At 37.2% G+C, this 17,777-nt stretch overlaps 1 protein-coding gene across 8 annotated transcripts in view; it reads right to left on the bottom strand.

The window, feature by feature from the left end:
* The window catches only part of rap1gapa (RAP1 GTPase activating protein a), a 57,771-nt gene extending 41,734 nt beyond the window's left edge, over positions 1–16,037 (bottom strand). For 3 of the 8 annotated variants that reach the window (XM_015009921.2, XM_015009922.2, XM_088007188.1), the window contains exon 1: positions 15,808–16,026. In XM_015009921.2, coding sequence (XP_014865407.1) covers positions 15,808–15,851 — 44 coding nt within the window. In that variant the 5' untranslated portion in view covers positions 15,852–16,026. Of the gene's footprint in view, positions 1–15,807 lie in introns of all 8 variants that reach the window. The other 5 variants (XM_015009932.2, XM_015009930.2, XM_015009924.2 and 2 more) reach the window with 4 other exon arrangements.
* Between the last annotated feature and the right edge of the window lie 1,740 nt (positions 16,038–17,777).

The following is a 17,777-nucleotide window of genomic DNA, read 5'->3' as shown; positions in this document are numbered from 1 at the left end:
ACATGCAGATGCGACACAATGACAAGTGAATGTTGTTCTTTTTGCACCTTTCTACCGGTATAAATGTATTATTTGTGATGAACTCCAGGTTTTCCTTGGCATCACTGTAATATTTTGATCCTCCTTAAATTCAGCTTCATGTCAAGACTCTGCCTGGGCCCCTCCAAAATGCAACTATTTAGAAGAAAGGTGTTGGTTTAAATCAAAAAGTATTTATTCTTAAAGTTAAACCTAAATCTTTCAGGAGACTGAATGATTTGGGGATTATGTTGATCTGTAGTATTCATAAGATTAAAATGTTGATCTTCTGAGTCAGATTCTAATGGAAAAGTTGATAGTCTCCAACAAAATTCTAGTTTGATTGACCGTTTGCACGTCAGTTAATCACTCGACGCGCCATGATGGACGTCGGAATAAGGGACCATATTGAACAGAGCGACAGAAATAGTTTTCCCAAGTTATTTTTGCCAGTTTAACCATAGCTTCTGCTTGTTTGAGTCTGAGTCTGTGAACGTAAATCAATCAGTTGGGCCTCATAGACGATTGTTTTTACAAATGTTTTAAACAGCTAGCTTAAAAACCGACTCATACCTCCTCACTCCTGACGTGTTGATCAAATTACCGACTTTGCCTGAATTCACACCACATTATTTATATCACTATGTCATAAATAGCATTTCCTCTTAAACCGCAGCAGCCATAAAACATACAAAAAACGAGATGCCAACCAGCTTTGGCCATACATGCTAGGCTAACATGACGGGAGCGGCACTATCTCCATGGTTACCAATGGTTAGACACGTACCTTCTCCATAATGCGATATTTGATCTCTTTCTAATTACACTTACTTAAAAAGTATACGAACATTAGTCTTTTTACCTGCAAGTAAAGTTTTTTTTCCTGCAGGCAACCGTGCAGCTACCTATGGTCATTTTTAAAGTATTTTGACGTGAAGTTTCAGCAGTAAACTTATTTGTACTCCTGACAGCTTGTATCGCATTAAACTAGTAGAAAAATAAGCACTGTACAATGCTTATATGGAAACATGTTCTTTTAGTGCTTTGATGTACAAAAAAACTAAAGAAAAAAAAATCAGCAAATCCCATCATTTCCTGACTTATAACTCAGAAGCAGAGTCATTTCCAGTTCTGAGTTTCAATTTACAAGACAAATTTGAAGGGAAGACAGCACTAACTGTAAATGGTCTGCCTTTATAGCACTTTCATATCTGCTGATCACACCAGCAACTTTTACACCAGTTAGCTAAAGCAATGTGCCATTTCCACTCATTATTCTTAAACAGACTGACTGAATTTATTTATTTATTGTTATTTTAATGGACATTCACGACAATGAAAAATGGAGAGGTTAAATGGGGATAATCGTATTTTGAGACCGTCAAATTAACAGATCATCTGTCTTCATGTTGAGACACAGAACCCTGTGGCTCAACATCTACTTCTATTTATAATAAGACAGAAGTAATAATCAGGCCATTATATGGGGATATGTTGTGTTGAAATGAAACATATTTTTGTTCTGCAAGAGCAATTTTCTTCTTCAAGGGAAAAAGAAAGTGAAATATGAAGCAATTCTTCAAACTTGTGTAATTATTTCTACTTATTATCTGAAAGACGTGGAATGAAAGGAATCCAAAGAACAATAGTAACAGCAAAAACTAGCTTCTAATTTATTCATTCAAAAATAACAAACAAAACCGCAGCCAATCACAATAAACCCAAAAAGAGGAGACACTGGAACCAAAAGTAAAAAAAAAAAAGCAAAGTTAGGACTTCTCCTTTTCTGGTGAGAAATTTGCAAAAGAATAAAATGAAAGCTTAAAACTTCCTCCTTATCAGAAAACAGTTAGTTACAGGAAACAGACCCTGGAAGCAGGTAAGAGGGGAACTGAAGTCTGGAGAGAAAGTTTGTTTTTGTATGAATCACTTATAAAAACATTTTTCTGAACTTCCTCCTCTGCCGCTCATCCTTGCTCAAGTTTTACAAAATTCCCATAAAATGAGATCAAGGAGGGTGTGCCGAGAATAAAGAGCGGGAATAAATACCAAGCGGTATTCCCGCTTGGTATTCCAATATTAAATAAACAGTTTGAGTGAATAGAAAAACATAGAACTCAGCAGCTGAGACAGAGGAGAGATACTGCTGCACAAATGATTTCCCAATGAAAGTAGGTTCTAGATAATAGCTGTTATATATAAAGTGTTTAAATAAATTATAAAAGTCCTCCTATCCCTTGGATGTGCTCACATATATCACATTTAAAGCTACAATCCACTTAATTTATGTGACAGAACAGCACAAAGCATAACTTTGAAGTTATTCTGAAATTGATTTTAAAAAATGTGACATTTGTTACTTCTTTTTTAGTGAACTTTATGGCTCTGGAAAAACCTTCCCATCTCCAGTTCGCTTCTTCAGGACACCAGTCACATAAAAAAGTGTGATTTTTATCACTAAACTGCACACAGTAACTGAGGTAATCATATTTTCTAATTTATTAATATTTACTGATGCTCTCATTGAACAAACGATGGAGAAAAAAGCAAAACTATCCATCTAGAAAATGTGGACAGTTTGGGAGAATTTTAACATCATTAACTGTAATTTATTGTGACAACGATAAATCAAAATTCTTATCATGAAAAACGTTTATCATGATAAATCATAATAAATGGTTTTTAATATAATTTTATATATAGAAATCTGAAAAGTGTCACATACTTTTTCTATTACCCAGTAATTACTCAGAAGCCCCCAAAGAGATTCATGATAGGCCTCAGTTGATCTATCAACTAAGGTCCTAGTCAAAGTCCATCCTCAAATGGATGGACTTTGACTAGGCCATCCTAACATATGAATGTGACTTGATCTAAACCCTTCCACTGTAGATTTGGCTGTTGTTTCATTGTCGTGTTTTTTATGTAAGGGAGGAAGTTTGATCTAATTTGATTTTATATGTTTGCTTTGTGCTCTGTCATTCTTTTTATGGTAATTAGTTGCAGTAAAAACACTTTTATATTTGAAAAAAAAATAAGAACCATATTTATTTTTCCAGTAAACATATATAATTTATTTTGTGATTGTAATGTGAAAAGATGTGAAAAAGTGAAAGTTAAGTGAATACTTCTGTAACAAAGTGGAATTTATATCATATTATGTTATACGGAAAGTCAAATGGGTTCATATAATCTGCTTTTTGAGTTAAGTTTTTACACCTAACCCCACTGGGAGATGTAAGAATAGTCCACATAAATGACACAATTTTAAAAGCTTGGCAATACATGCAAATATTACACCAAAAATTATGGTTCCTCCTTGCTCTTAGAAAGGCATCAACCTACCAAGTGGTAGTCATGGACACAATCATCCAGCAGAGATGAGAAAACTCAAGAAGAGACCCACCAGTTGCAACAGCTGTGGCACTTTACAAGAAAGTAAGTCCACTTCATCTGCTTGAGATTTCCTCCCTCTCGCTGCAAACTTTTTAAACATTTTCCTCACTTTAAAAATTAGTCAAGGCCATTAGCGCGCATCAAATCAGCGACATTGCTCACAGCAAGTAGGTCAGCGGTCCAGAGAAAATCCAGCTTAAAAATCACGACTCATTACTCGGATATAAACCTGGCGCTGTGGCATGTTCCTTCAGGACTTTTCTAACCCAAAATGTAAGAAACACAGTAAACAGGTCATAATCTAACTAAACTTTATCCAATCATCCTGGGATTTCGGACCTTTTCATACACCACCAGTTGCTAACTTAAGGTGCGTTCACACTGCATCCTGAAGTGACTCAATTCCGATTTTTTTGACATAATGCGACCTGTATCCGATCTTTTGAGGGCAGTGTGAACAGCATAGGTCGGATTCTTTTTAGAATGTGACCCATATCTGACACGTATACGGGTCACATTCATCCGAACTGAACGTCACTGATTCTCAACAAATCTCACTATTCTGCGTCCTGATAAGCGCAAGCGGGAAGGAAAACAACAACTATGACGGATTATAATGAGGTTGAAGTTGTTAAAATGCTGCTCCGGTTGGACAACAACTTCAAATGTGTAAGCTAAGCTCCACCGTGAGCCTCCATGTTTACTTCCGCAAACACTGAGCACTTCTTCTTTTTATGGTGGTTGGCAGAACACTGAGAACGCTGACGCTATGGCGCCCTCTACTGCGCATGCGGGACACTTTCAGGTCGTTTGCCCGTTTACACTGCAGAACGCATACAGGTCGCATTTACTGGCAGTGTGAACGGCCCCGGAAAAAAATCGGAATTGCCAAAAAATCGGAATTGGGTCACTTCAGGCTGCAGTGTGAACGCACGGCTACGTTCACACAGAAGCCTGAAGTGTCCCGCATGCGCAGTAGAGGGCGCAATAACGTCACACATGGAGACTGTGCTCAGGGTTTTTCCAACCGCGATAAAAAATAATAAAAAAAGAAGTGCTCAGTGTTTGCGGAAGTAAACATGGATGCTAACAGTGGAGCATAGCTTACGATTTTAAAGTTGTCGTCCGTCCGGAGCTGCATATTAACAACTTCACCCTCGTCATCGTCCGCCATAGTTATTTTTCTTCCCGATTTTGCGTATCAGGGCGCAGAATAGTGACGTTGTTCGAGTATCAATGACGGTCAGGTCGGATGACTGTGGCCTGGCCGTTCAGATTCACTTCACCCGTATCGGATATCCAAGTGGCCTGGGTTTTGTTGTTCAGACCGTCATGAAAAGATCAGATTCACGTCGCATTAAGTAAAAAAATGGAATTGGGTTACTTCAAGCTGCAGTGTGAACGTAGCCTAAAACACTTCCGATTTTTATTGTACTTTTAAGCAAAAAGGAAAAAAAAAAGGTGAAGTCCTGCTACAATGCTAGTTTAGAATGAGAAACATTGCTGGTATCTGACGCTGCTAAACTCCTGGTAAAAGTAAATATTCATTGAAGTCACTTCCTTTTCCCATGGTTTTAATTAGTCTGAAGGAATCAGGGTCAGTGCTGCACCCACCTGAGAATCTCTAAAATCATCTGACAGTTTGGACTAAACAGTTTGCAAGCAAAGCCGATGGTAAAAAGGTCACAAATCCTACCTGGCATCTGCAATAACAGCTACACATTGAAGACAACAAAAGACAGCATCTTCAGCACCTAACAGTAAAACTGAGAACATTTTTTTACACTTTTCTCTATGTTTTATGCTGCTTTATTATTCTCCCACACAAATCTTGAAAGCAGTAAAACTATCTTCTCTTAATACAGAAAACGTGCAAATTTTGCTATGGCGTATTAGGGCCATTGTAGAAAAAAAAAGTTGTACATTTCTGCCAAAAAAAGACATTTTGAGAGTAATGTCAGAGATTTTCTAGAAAAAAAACTGAATTTTTTTAATTTAAATCATCAAAAATTTTCTATACATTTTCTGAAATTAATCACAAAATTTCTGAGTTTTTAGCAGAAATGTACTCCGTTTTTCTATCTTTTTTATCTATCTTATTTTTTCTACCATTTCCCTAATACACCATCGTAAAAATCCCTTTCACGTTTTGGCTCTACAATAAATATCGGGCGTCTTTATTTGTTTGATTTTAGTTGGATTTTTTTGGCATGTGACTACAGTTGAGTCTACAGTTTTGTCCCTTGTGACAAAAAGTTTGGACACCCTTGATCTACTGTAAACTTATGAACTATGAAGGATGGATGAACGTATCTGATTAATCTCTGTTCTATCCTAACGAAGATTCTCAGAGAATTTCCAACTGCACATAAGACATTGACTTCTCATAAATTCTCAACACAGCCCTCAGTTTTAAAAAATCTGACCTCCCTCTTTCACCTTTTAATGAAGCTTACATCCTAATTTCAAACAGCAGAAAACATGTGAGAAAGTGTGAACATTGTTTTTAGCGCATGTTACCGAGCATGACGCCTCAGTGTTTTATTGAACGGACCAATTCAGACAGAAAGCAGGAGACAACACAATTCTCCAGGCAACACTTCTCCCTGGATCTGGATAAAAATATGTTGACAGTCCAAAATCCCTTTAGCAAAAACACAGAAAGTGCAGCACAACTGTGGGGAAAGGGAAGTTTGACAGGCGAATGAGGGGGTGGGGATCCAAACCCTGACAGAGAAATGACCAATCATGTGATATCGCTTCACTTCACACAAACGGCAGAATCCTGTGGTCACATGTCCTACATCACATTTATTCAGACCGTATCGTTCTGTGCTGTCTATGGCAATAAATGACATCCTGAAATACATCTATGTGATTCTTTAGCAGTCCACGGCAAATGTAAATTTAATTTAAAAGCCGTCTAACCAGGGTGATAGTTTAGTCTTATTTGTCGTGACTTTTTTGTTTGTCAAACTCATTTCATATCAAAAATCTGAATGCTCTTAAAGGGCTGGTTGTTCCAGAATGTATTGATAGACCCCATTAAACTGTTAAAATATCAATAAATATATATTTGTTTCAGTATTCACTATCACAGATTTTGTGGTGCTAATTTAGAAACATTTGTAAGGGGTATTTGCACTAATGTATGATATTAAACGTGACTTTTTATTAATCGCCATATCGGTCACGGACTATAACTTGACATCAAGTAAGGCTGAGGCAGCAGTCACTTAAATCCAATGTGTATGACCAATTCAGAGGAAAAGAATTGCAATAAAATCAGAAAGAATTTGTGGATCTGTTGATTTTATGTGAATTTTGTGGAACGGTTAAAAACTGGAGTGACTTATTCATGTAATCCGGAGTCTAGGGCCACATAAAGAGCTACGGTGGGCCAGATCTGGCCCTCGGGCCTTCAATTTGACACATGTGGTCTAATTCATTTAGCTTTAATTAGCTCTTAGAATATGTTTGTTAGTTTTTATCAATTAAATACTAAATACTGATTATTTTTTCTTCAGTTTTTATAAGTTATTGGAATCTTTTTAGGCACAGAATTCAAAAAGGTCAAAGTATTGTATTGTGATTATGTTTACATCGATTGGGCTCAACATAAATTCCCATTTTCAAAAAACTATATTCAATTATTGCTGAACAACTGACTGACTGGTGTTTCCTCACAACTTTTGCTGTCGCCATTTTGTGGATAACCCTAACCCTAACCCTAACTGCTTGTGTACAAAAAAAAACATAAATTTCAATTTGAAAGGCTAATAAAAAATTGATAAAAATGAAGGCTAGTGTATCTATAATCATAGCATGTTTTAGTTACTTTTATAAATGCATGACATAGTTCAAGTTAGTTATAGTTTTTCCCCATTATTTACCATTTTATTTTTAGTTAAAATCTTTCAGTTTTTCAGTTTTTGCTATAATTAAACTATAATAACCTTGACTCTAACACCATTGGATCCATCTCACTCACATTAGCCCCTCATTTCACATCTTTCTGGGTAATATTAAAACAACAGATCACACTGAAGTGCTGTAAAGGCTTGTAGCTCTGAAAAATGCTGTTTATTAATAACCAACAGAAACAACATTGTCAAAACAATAGTAAACGTGAGCAGATCTGGACAGCCTGTGTGGGCTGAGTGAGCTGCTGTCAATGGGCTCATTCAGCCCACAGAAATGAGCACAAAGAGGCTGAATGTCCTGGTTTGGCGCCGCAGTACAGTAAGAAACACCGTAACGCATCGGCTCCACAGAGATTTATGACAAGAGTCCAGCGTGAACCAACAATGTTTGTGTGCTTGATGCATGTGTGATAATCACTTCTTGATTCTCTGATTATATATAAATTAATTATTTTAATAATTTAATGTTTTGATATTTGAATCAGTGTTATTCATATTTTATTATTCTAAATTTGTGTTGAAATATTAAACAGTATCATATAGTCCCGTTAAAATCTAAGTCATACTGGATGGAGAATCTCTGTGAACATTAATTTGAAGGTTTTGCCACATATTTATTGTTAAATTAAAGTTTGAACTTTGACTGGGCCACTCTCACACATGGCTACGTTTTCATAGAAACCTTTCCATTGATGTTACGGGTGGATAATTAGACTATGTAAGGTTTTCTTTTAGTCACTGTATTTAATGGCAGTTATGTTCATACTGAGATGGTTTTATAAATTTGATGCCTTTTTTTAAAGCAGTTTCATTTAGGGGTATCAGAGTGAAGGGGGCTGAGTAAAAATGCTCGCCACACATTTATAAGTCACTACTTTCTGTTGTGGCCCACTTAAGCTTTTTATGTGACCCTCTGGACTCCAAGTTACATCAATAAGTTCTTCCACTTTTTCACAAATCTGCAAAATTCACACAAAATCAACAAAAATCTCCACATTTTTTCTGACTTTACTGCAAATATTCCCAAAATTGGTCCAAAATACGATACGGTGAGTAATAAAAATATCACAAAACATCTTTTTTTTTTTTATCTTGGCACCAAAAAATCTGTAATTTTGATTACAAAAAAGCACTAAAGCAATCACAAAATCCTGGAGGAACGGCTATTTATTGATATTTTGACCATTTAATTGGTTTTATCAACACATTCTTGCACAACCGGACCTTTAAGAACATTTTTGATCTGTCCCAAAATGAAAATGAGTTTGACATCCCAATTATTGCATAAACTTGTTGATGTTTTTATTCTCATAGTTGATAAAAAATTAATTGAACTTTAGTCTTACGGTCAATATTAGACAGACGATCAAAGCTAACACGCCTCAGCTTCCTGTTGTTTGTTACAGACGGTTTGTGGTTGTAGATATGAATGTGACTGTTACAGTAAATATGCAAGGTGGGCCCCTGAAGGGCCCCTGAAGGGCCCTCTGGTTGCCATGCTGTTTGTTTGGCCGCTGCCCTCAGAAGGGTACTTCAACGCGCTGCCAACAGCTCTGCTTTGTCTGCACAGTCATCTTTAATCATGTCAGCGTTTACCTTTGTTCAAACAAAATTAGCTTGTCCGTTGTTTTCTTTTGTCTTAACGCAGTACACTGTAAAACATTTGAGCTGCATTCAGTTGCGTCTACTCTCTTCTACTCTTTAAGTCGAATAAATTTAGCGAGTTTCAGATTTTGAACCTAAATGTGAGACAAACTTACAGTAATGATTTGTGTAAACTTTTTATTAATTTTGTCAAGCCTCGGAGAGTTGAATAAACTATTATCACTTAAAAAAAACTGAAAGAAGAAAAAGACAGGAGTGGGAACTATTTCCCAGAATGTAAATGTTTATTTTAATGCTTGATGATAATGTCCTGATCACACTAAATGTTTCTGAGCTGAATTCATTGTGAAGTTTAATACAATTCAATATCATATCAGAAATGTTGTTCTTTCAATTTGAAACAAGAATTTAAATGATTCTAAAGTAAAATAAGTATATATTTTAACTCTATAATGTGAGTGAAAATAACAGAGAAATGTGGGTTTTAAGCAGGTGAGGGCAGGCAGGTTTTTCTTTCTTGCATATTGTGAAATGATTATTAGGTTTAAATTGGAACATTAAGTTAAAACTCAAAATTCAAGATTTATTGACTTAAAAACAATGTTTAGACAAATTGTGTTTGTTGTTAAATCAACTTCATGAACTTTCATTTTTGATTTTAAACCAAAACAATTCAATTGTTGATTTTAATTGCATTTTCAAGGCAGCAGGTGGACTTTCATTTTCAAGTTAAACCAACTTCAAATGTTTTACAGTGTAAGGTTTAGGCACCAGGTTGTCAAAAACAGCTGATTTTCTTTCTAAACAATGATGAATATAAATAAACGTTTTTTTTCATTCAGAGTAAAACGTTAAATTCCTCTCATGATCTGCAGATTAAACCAAATTATTCTCATTTTTTTGTCTTCTTGTTTACTTGCAGGAATGGCATTTTTCAAATAATCAGATGACCTTACCAACAACAACTGAGAACATCTCAGATTTCAAAACAATGCCTATCTTTGCATTCAGCTGTTTTCTTTTTTTTTTACAGGACTGACGAGCATTCTTCCAGCTTTTCTGTGCAACATAGAGCGTCATTGTTCAGACTGTGAGGGCGCTCATTTAGCAGTTCATAGCTCTGTGTCATGATTAGGAGTTTATGAGCAGAGCCACCAGACAAAGCCACATAGCTACAGTATGCGTCATCTTATTAACAAATATGCGAGCTTCTACAAGTAATAGATAGAAAAAAGTAATATTTACGTCATGATCAATCTGGACTGCAAACCCTTTTGTAGGAAATAGCAATTCTCAGCGAGGTCATGATCTACCTTGTGCAAAGCAAATACCAGCTGCATCAAAGTTTGATTGGGAGAGCAGTGTCTTGCATCTAGAGATCCTTGGCGACTGCGTTTCTTTCATTGAATGCCAATAAAGTGAAGCAGGCAGGGTGTATTACACAGCCCCCGCTGATCTATCAGGCTGACATACCAAAATGTCAAGTGTAATGCCTTTCCAGGCCACTGCCACACACAAAAAAATTACCGTTTGCCTGAAATAGAAAGCTCGTTCACTCCCCCACTGTCTTCAATCAATTGTTCCAGTAGCTGCAGCAGATGAAATAAACAACAAATAATGAGGCCAAATACAGAAGACCAATCTATTGGTTCTTTGGTTCAGCATACGCAGTCTGCCCTCTTCTCCCAGTGGGAACACTTCCTAAGCGTCCTGAAAAGATGGCTGAACCACCTCGAACCCTACTGGCAGCTATGCAGCTTACCTTGAGATTTCCCTTTACGTAAATAGTTGTGGGATTGTTTATTATCTAACCGTCTGAGCTATTAACAAAATTTTAGAGAAAAAAATATCTTTTGTGTGAAAGCGTCTTGTATGAAGCCCACATCTGTGTGAGTCTGTGGGCACATGTACATCAGTTTACTTTTGTTTATTTGATGGCTTGGTGATTTTTCTGTAAGCTAAAAATGAATGAGCAGAGTTTGATCCCTCCAGTGGTTGTTTGGATCCTGCCTAAGCTTTTTACCGTGAGCAAAGTTCTGGTGGGGTCGCTGGTTTATGAGCTTTTTCTTTGTGGTTTCGCGAACTGGTTATCAGGTTGGACAACCGTGACATCTGCCGCGCTCTTCCTGAGCATCGTGCTAAAACTGCAGGTTAAACAAATTAAATCTAGTCTACATGTTTGCCCAAAGAGTAGAAATTAAGCATATATTGTTGCTTCACCTCCTGGACGTTCTTCTGACATGACACACCACCTGAACATGGGAATCTCCATCCTCCACCTCCCGTGGATCATACGGATAGACTTTGTTTTCCCATCTGTATTATTTTAAATAATTCGTAAAGAAAAAACCAGCAGAATAAGTCAGCTGTTTTAGTGGGCCATGCATGTTATGCGCATGTGGCCTGTATTTGTGTGGTTTGGGTTTGTGCTGGTTTTGCAACAGGCACATGATGCACGTTGGAGATGTGGTTGTGTTCTTGTGGGTCAGGTGCAGTGATAGTTATGAGCCTACCCTCCAATAATATCCCGCAGGGGCCCATTTCAGACTGGGCGCCTTATTTCAGCCACTTGTTTCTGGATTTAACCCATATAAACATTTCATAACACAAACATGGGCGTACTGGGAATCTGGTATACCTGACAGTTTCCTGGTGGGTGGGTATGCCACCAGGGCTACATTCCCAACGCTGCGAAATGTGCCAAAAGTTCAGCTTCGTTTACTACAAAAACTGTGGTAAATCTGCCTTCAGAACAATCGGCTAAAGCAACCCAACCCTTACTAAATATGCTAAAATGAGAAAATATCAATAAAATAACTTTGCCATAATATTATCACTATTTCTCCTTTTCATACACGTGTCAACATTCCCCTTCATCTTTCAGTTTACATTGCTATTTTATCTTGACGATTGACATGAGTATTGCTCAAACATCCATCCACAGAGTTCAAAGTTCATTCATATCCAAAAACTATCCTCATTAACTCCTTAAAGTATGAGGTTGATTTTTTTTCTAGTCTGTCCCTGAATATAAACAAGAGCTTTGCCTTTTAATTTAGCTTTTCTTCACCAGCACAGACCGGAGTAACAACCACGTTACAATCTCATTAGACTAACATTAAGATAATCTAATGCAGTTCTGCTGCAACTTTAGTCTGTTTTGTTGGAAGCATCTGCAGTCTTTATACAGCATAGATTGAAAACTTAAAAAGTAAATCTCCCGTACTGAAGGCTTGTCTTTCAACTCTGAATAGTGCTGTTATAAAACACCTACACTATAAACACTTTCATGTGTCACCTTTGTCCCTCTTCATATTATAAAGATGATGACAAGGTGCAATAAATAGTCTCACAGCTGTTCCCTTCACCAGCCGCAGCAGTTGTTATCACTACCCGTTTCCTTTCAGATTTCAACACATATTTCCCCTATGGAGTAACATTTCTGAGTAAGACTGTAGTCAGATTGACTCAACACAAGTTGAAAACTTGCAGAAAACTGAAAGTTAAAGTTCTCGAGGAACAGTCAATGTGATACTAATAAAATAAAAAGAGTATTGAAGAGAAACAAGAAGAAGTGTGTTATAAAAATGGGGAAATTAGTATTTAAAATGTTTCCTGCCGCACTAAAGTTGTGACTGTTTGTCATTTCTTCTGGCCTGGAACTTTATGTCTTAAAAGTTTCTGAAATTTTAACTACATCCAAGTACAACGGACAGAAAATATCTAGAATTACAAATTCATTCTGACAAACAAAGTGTACTTTTTCCATTACTGCCAAGTACCCAAAGAGAGAAGCAGCTGTTTGTATTTTAACAGACAAAAACCTGACCTGTTCACACAGGAGCTGTTTTCCTGTGTGAAAACGGCTCAGGATGAGCTGCTAACGGGAATGAGCTGCAAATAAAACAAACAATGTAGTGAAAATACGCATCAGTCCGAGCAGTGTTGGTTTCTGCATGAATGGAAGTGAAAGAAACTGGATTATATTCTGAGTTTTAACCTTTCTGTCCTGTCTAACAAGAGCAAATGCAGTAAAGCTTCTTTAAAAGCCTTTTGGAACAGAAATCTTGGGTTGGACACCAACTCACTAGACAGAAGTAATATAATAAGCAGCAGCAGAAAATTAATTCAGAGCACAAGTGACAAACTTCTTAATGTTTGTCACTTGTGCAAATGTTTTTAAACAGAGGTTTGTGACTTTTACAGATAACTACCACAAAATAAACTATAAAAGTTAAATAAATAGATATACATGTACAGCTCTGAAATTAAGAGACCACTGCAAAACTATCAGTTTCTCTGGTTTTATTCTTTATAGGAGAAAATGAGAAATGGTCAAAATAAAGAAGATGCAGAGCTTTCAGGTCTCAAATAATGCAAAGAAAACAAGTTTATATTGATTTAGAAACAATACTAAAGTTTTAACTCAGAAATCAATATTTGGTGGAATACCCAGGTTTTCAGTCGGGTTCAGTTCAGTGGTTTTTACAGAGCTGTATTTGTATAAATCAGACTAAAACAAACCATACATAACATAAAACACAGAATAAAGCTATCATAATTTATCAAATTAAGGATTTTCCAACTAAAAGGATGCCCCACTTTTTAAAAGTTTCAACAAAACCAATCCGCAACCCAGGTGGCATTAATTTTAAAGCTCCGTCTCCTCTGGTGTTCATACAACCTGTGACCAGGTGACCTCAGAGATACGAAGCGCCGAGGGGTCGGAGATGTAAGCAGAACGATGTCGAGGTCAGAGACGACAACAAAACGTCTGAACGCAGCTGTTAATCACGACACGAGTTGGAAATTTCATCAAACATCGTTGTATTCAGAGAGCCAAAGCGACAGGAATCATCAGCATAAAGAGGCTAAAAAAGATCTAATTATTTTTTATTGTAAACCCAAGACAACATGTGTCAAACTCGAGGCCCGAGTTTGACACACCGTAGCTCCTTATGCAGGCCTCTACATTCTAGACGAAACACTAAATGTACTTAAATATTATCTACTTACTGACAAATAATATCAATCAGTCCCTCCTGTTTCTTGAGAATTATCGTCAAAATTCACGCAAAATCAACAAATCCCCGCACTTTTTTGTGCCAACAATTGGGAGTTTATTGTGGATTTTTCTCAAATTGTCAAAAACTTTCTTACTTGTAGTAAACATCTGCCTCAGCCTTAACTGATGTCAGATTATATTCCATGATCTATACAGCGAGTGATAAAAAGTCAAATTTACCGTCATAAATAAGAGCAAATATCGCAAATATTTCCAAATTTGATTTTTCTTGCAAAGAATCACAAGAAGAATCACAAAATCCTGGAAGAACTGAGAAATTGTTCAATGATTTTCTAACTAAACAGAACAGATTTTATCAATACATTCTGGCACAACCGTCCCTTTCAGAGCCTTTATGATCTTGATTTGGCCCAAACGAAAATGAGTTCGACTCTAGACGATGAATGCATCAGCAAATAGAAAGGGTTCTGAAGATGAACCCTGTGGCACCCCAAATGAAAGGGTTTGAGATTCAAACATGAATGTTGGTGAAAACAAGATAAAAATTACAGCCAAGTCTGCCACGATAACAAATTTTGCTGGACGATAAATCGTCCCAGAAGTTATCACGATAAACGATAATATTATTTGAGACCATTTTAAAGTAATAAAATTGTATAATGATGCAAGAACCCATTCTCAAAGATCAATAAACTTTAAATGAACATTTAACTCTGGAAGTGGGAGACATTTTAAATATCCAAAATAAATAAAACAACAGAAACAAGAAATAAAATTAAATGTGAAGTTTTTGTAAACAAAACTGTCTTTCAAAATAATTTGGTGAAGAATAACTGAAGACTTTTATCATCCAGTTTTGGAAGAAAAAGAGAAAAACGATAAATTATGCAAGTGAGGTTGTTTTAATTTATCATGAGACTAATTGATTTATTGATTTATTTATTATTGTGACTGGCCTTAGTGCAACACCAAGTTTTCCTCAGATCAAGAGCGGCAAGCGAAGCTGCCGTCTTAAAAGGTTATGATTTTTTCAGTCAGCATCAACACTGCATGTACTTAAGCATGTTTGCAACTGGAAAACTGAATATGCTGGCAGGCAGAAAAAGTGCAAAGCTGCGTTCATGCTCAGCATGCACTTTCCTCTGGAGAATTACGAGCCTTCTTCACACATGGGATCATTTTTCAGGCCAAGAGTTCCTGATCTGACCAGGAAAATTCAGAAAGTTTGTCCTGTGTGTGCCAATGCTGGGACTGCTCGGTCATTTTAACAACCTGTTAATTAACAGTAGCATATTTTTAAGACGTTCTGCAGGCCATTTTCAAACACACACACAATCAAACACACCATCGATCTCTTCTGCCAGGCAACAGTTGCACTGGGACACCTATTTACCTCATGCCCATCAAAAACACTTGCTGACTAATGCTTTATGTCCTGCAAACATTCAAGTATGTCAGAGAAAATAAAGCAAACGCCAACAAGCCTCAAAAATGTTGAATAAAAAGCAAGAATATCAAAAACATATGTATAACTGCTGTCTTTTTCTGTAGATTAATACTATTGGAATGTTTTATTCCCCCCCATTTTAAGTTCATTTATTGGTCACACTGATCCCACTCAAGTTTCAAAATCTCATACCTGAACAATATTAATAAAATATATAAATACATCAAGAAAGACATGCAGGAAAGGCGATAAAAATGACATCATTCCCGTGCAGGATCGGCAAAGTAGAAAATATTCTGCAGAGTCACCGAAGCAGCAGCTAATAACAGAGACTCGGGCTCACAGTCACACGTCAAAGCGAGTCTTTAGGAATCAGTCTCATTCATTCTTACCCTCCATAGGCTCCAAAAGTGAAACTCCTCTTCCTCTGCGGCATACTGGCGAAACCAGTCAACTCACAGCTGAGTGGAGCCGGCGCTTGGTTCACTTACGCTGACTGAGCGTGTTTGTGTGCGTGTCAGCGTGTGTTTGTATGCACTGCCTGCCGCCTGGGCTCCACTCCCCCAAAGCCTGACATGCCCTTCCTCCTCCTCCTCCTTCTCCTCCAGCCCACACGCCTCCTTCACCGACAGAAGAAATGGCAAGAGGATGAAGAGGACACTGAGGAGGAAGGCTGCGAGGAAGCGGGGGCTGCTGACCAGGCGAGTCTCCGGGGGAGCAGGAGACGCAGTGACAAGCTTTCCACACAAACACCCTAACAACGCCCTATGTCAGATGAAATTGAAACAGATTATCACGCACAATTACTTGTTCGAAAAGGAGCAGGCACCTCTTATGCTTTCCTGCCCCTCTCTCATCAACTTATAAACATTCAAATCTCCAAACACCTGATAAACGTAAATTATTTCCAGTTAAATCTCACATTCTCATCCTTAAATGTACAGTTATTTATACATTTTTAATACCATTTTTGGTCCTTTTTAAACAGTTTTTCAATCCACACTGAAACAAAAACTCATTTTGGTTGTTCTTATTGGGGTTTTTTTTATTATTTAAATTTCCTTCCCCCTATCTGTCACACAACATTTCTTATTTTGTGTCAAAGTCACTTTAAACCTGAATCGTACAGTTTTAAATGTTACGAGGTCCCAGAATTTCAGGACATTTGATTTTTAAGAAATAACGGGTTTCTATGTTCCCAGTATCTCACTCTAAGTAGTATTCAAATTGATTTTTCTTTTGTTTTACATTTTGTATTACAATGGCTGTAAATTAGCCTGAAACTTCCACACAATATGTTAAATGTGTGTCTTATAGGCATACAGAGGAAACACCCTACGTTAACTGGTTTTACTCATTTAAATGTACTCAAAAAACACAATGTAAGTAAGGTAATTCAGCTTTTTTCTTCTAAAAGGAAATATATCAGTGAGAGGTTGACTCTCTAAGAGTCTGGTAATGCCGGTTCTTCCTCTTTTTGCACAACAGCACAGCTAATCCAACAAGTTGTAGATATCAGGCAGAACATTCCTCAGAAATGTCTCAATAACAGCAGGCTGAACTGTGTACTGTACGGCAGGTGACGACCTCTGAACGACTCTCTTATCTGTTCATCTTCTGCAAGCCTCTGGCATGCACACAAAGGGGAATGTTAACTCAGAGTTATGCCTGCAGTGCTTTTACTGCATCTGCGCTGATTAAATTGAGTCCTGGACTCTCCTGTTGCGCCTGATTAACGATCAGCGGCGACGACGATACATTAATGCTGCTGCCCCAGATTATTGAATAAAAGGGCTGAGATCAAGCATCAGCCAGCTTTCTGAAAGGTACCGACTGTCGAAGCGTTCACTTTGTTTTTTAAGGAAGGTCAGCGTCATAAGGAGCAGAGACGGGCAAGAAATATGACTGTTATTAGTTGGAAGACACTTAATCTAGCTTTTAATCATGAATCCATTAAGAAAAAAAAAGCCCCAATCTAGGAAGTAAAAATCTCAGGGCACCAACTGCAATGCCTGCATCACATTAACTGCAAAGCACTTCTGGTTACTGAGCACTTAATTAATCAATGGGCTTATGAAACGACCACAATCAGGCTGAAAGACAGTTACATCATCGCTCCATAATTACATCACTGCTTTATTTTTGACAAAAGTGAAATGGAAAAGAAATTCCTCACAGTTCTTGGCTGACTGTGTTGGTTTTGCTTCTTTGCCGTGTGGTGGTTGTTCTGGACAGATGCTTCAAACAGGGGAGTCCAAACTTTACGCCAAAAGTTTAGACTCAAACATCGTCACAAGCCAAAAAAACAAACAAAAACCAACCTAAAATAAAGCAAATAAAGACGCCTGATATTTACTGCAGA

The sequence above is a fragment of the Poecilia mexicana genome, unplaced genomic scaffold (genome assembly GCF_051168715.1).
Source record: "Poecilia mexicana isolate PSO_F unplaced genomic scaffold, ASM5116871v1 scaffold_7, whole genome shotgun sequence".
NCBI classification, from domain to species: Eukaryota; Metazoa; Chordata; class Actinopteri; order Cyprinodontiformes; family Poeciliidae; genus Poecilia; species Poecilia mexicana.
The sequence above is the reverse complement of the archived record's forward strand: the minus strand, read 5'-3'. Positions and strand labels throughout refer to the sequence as shown.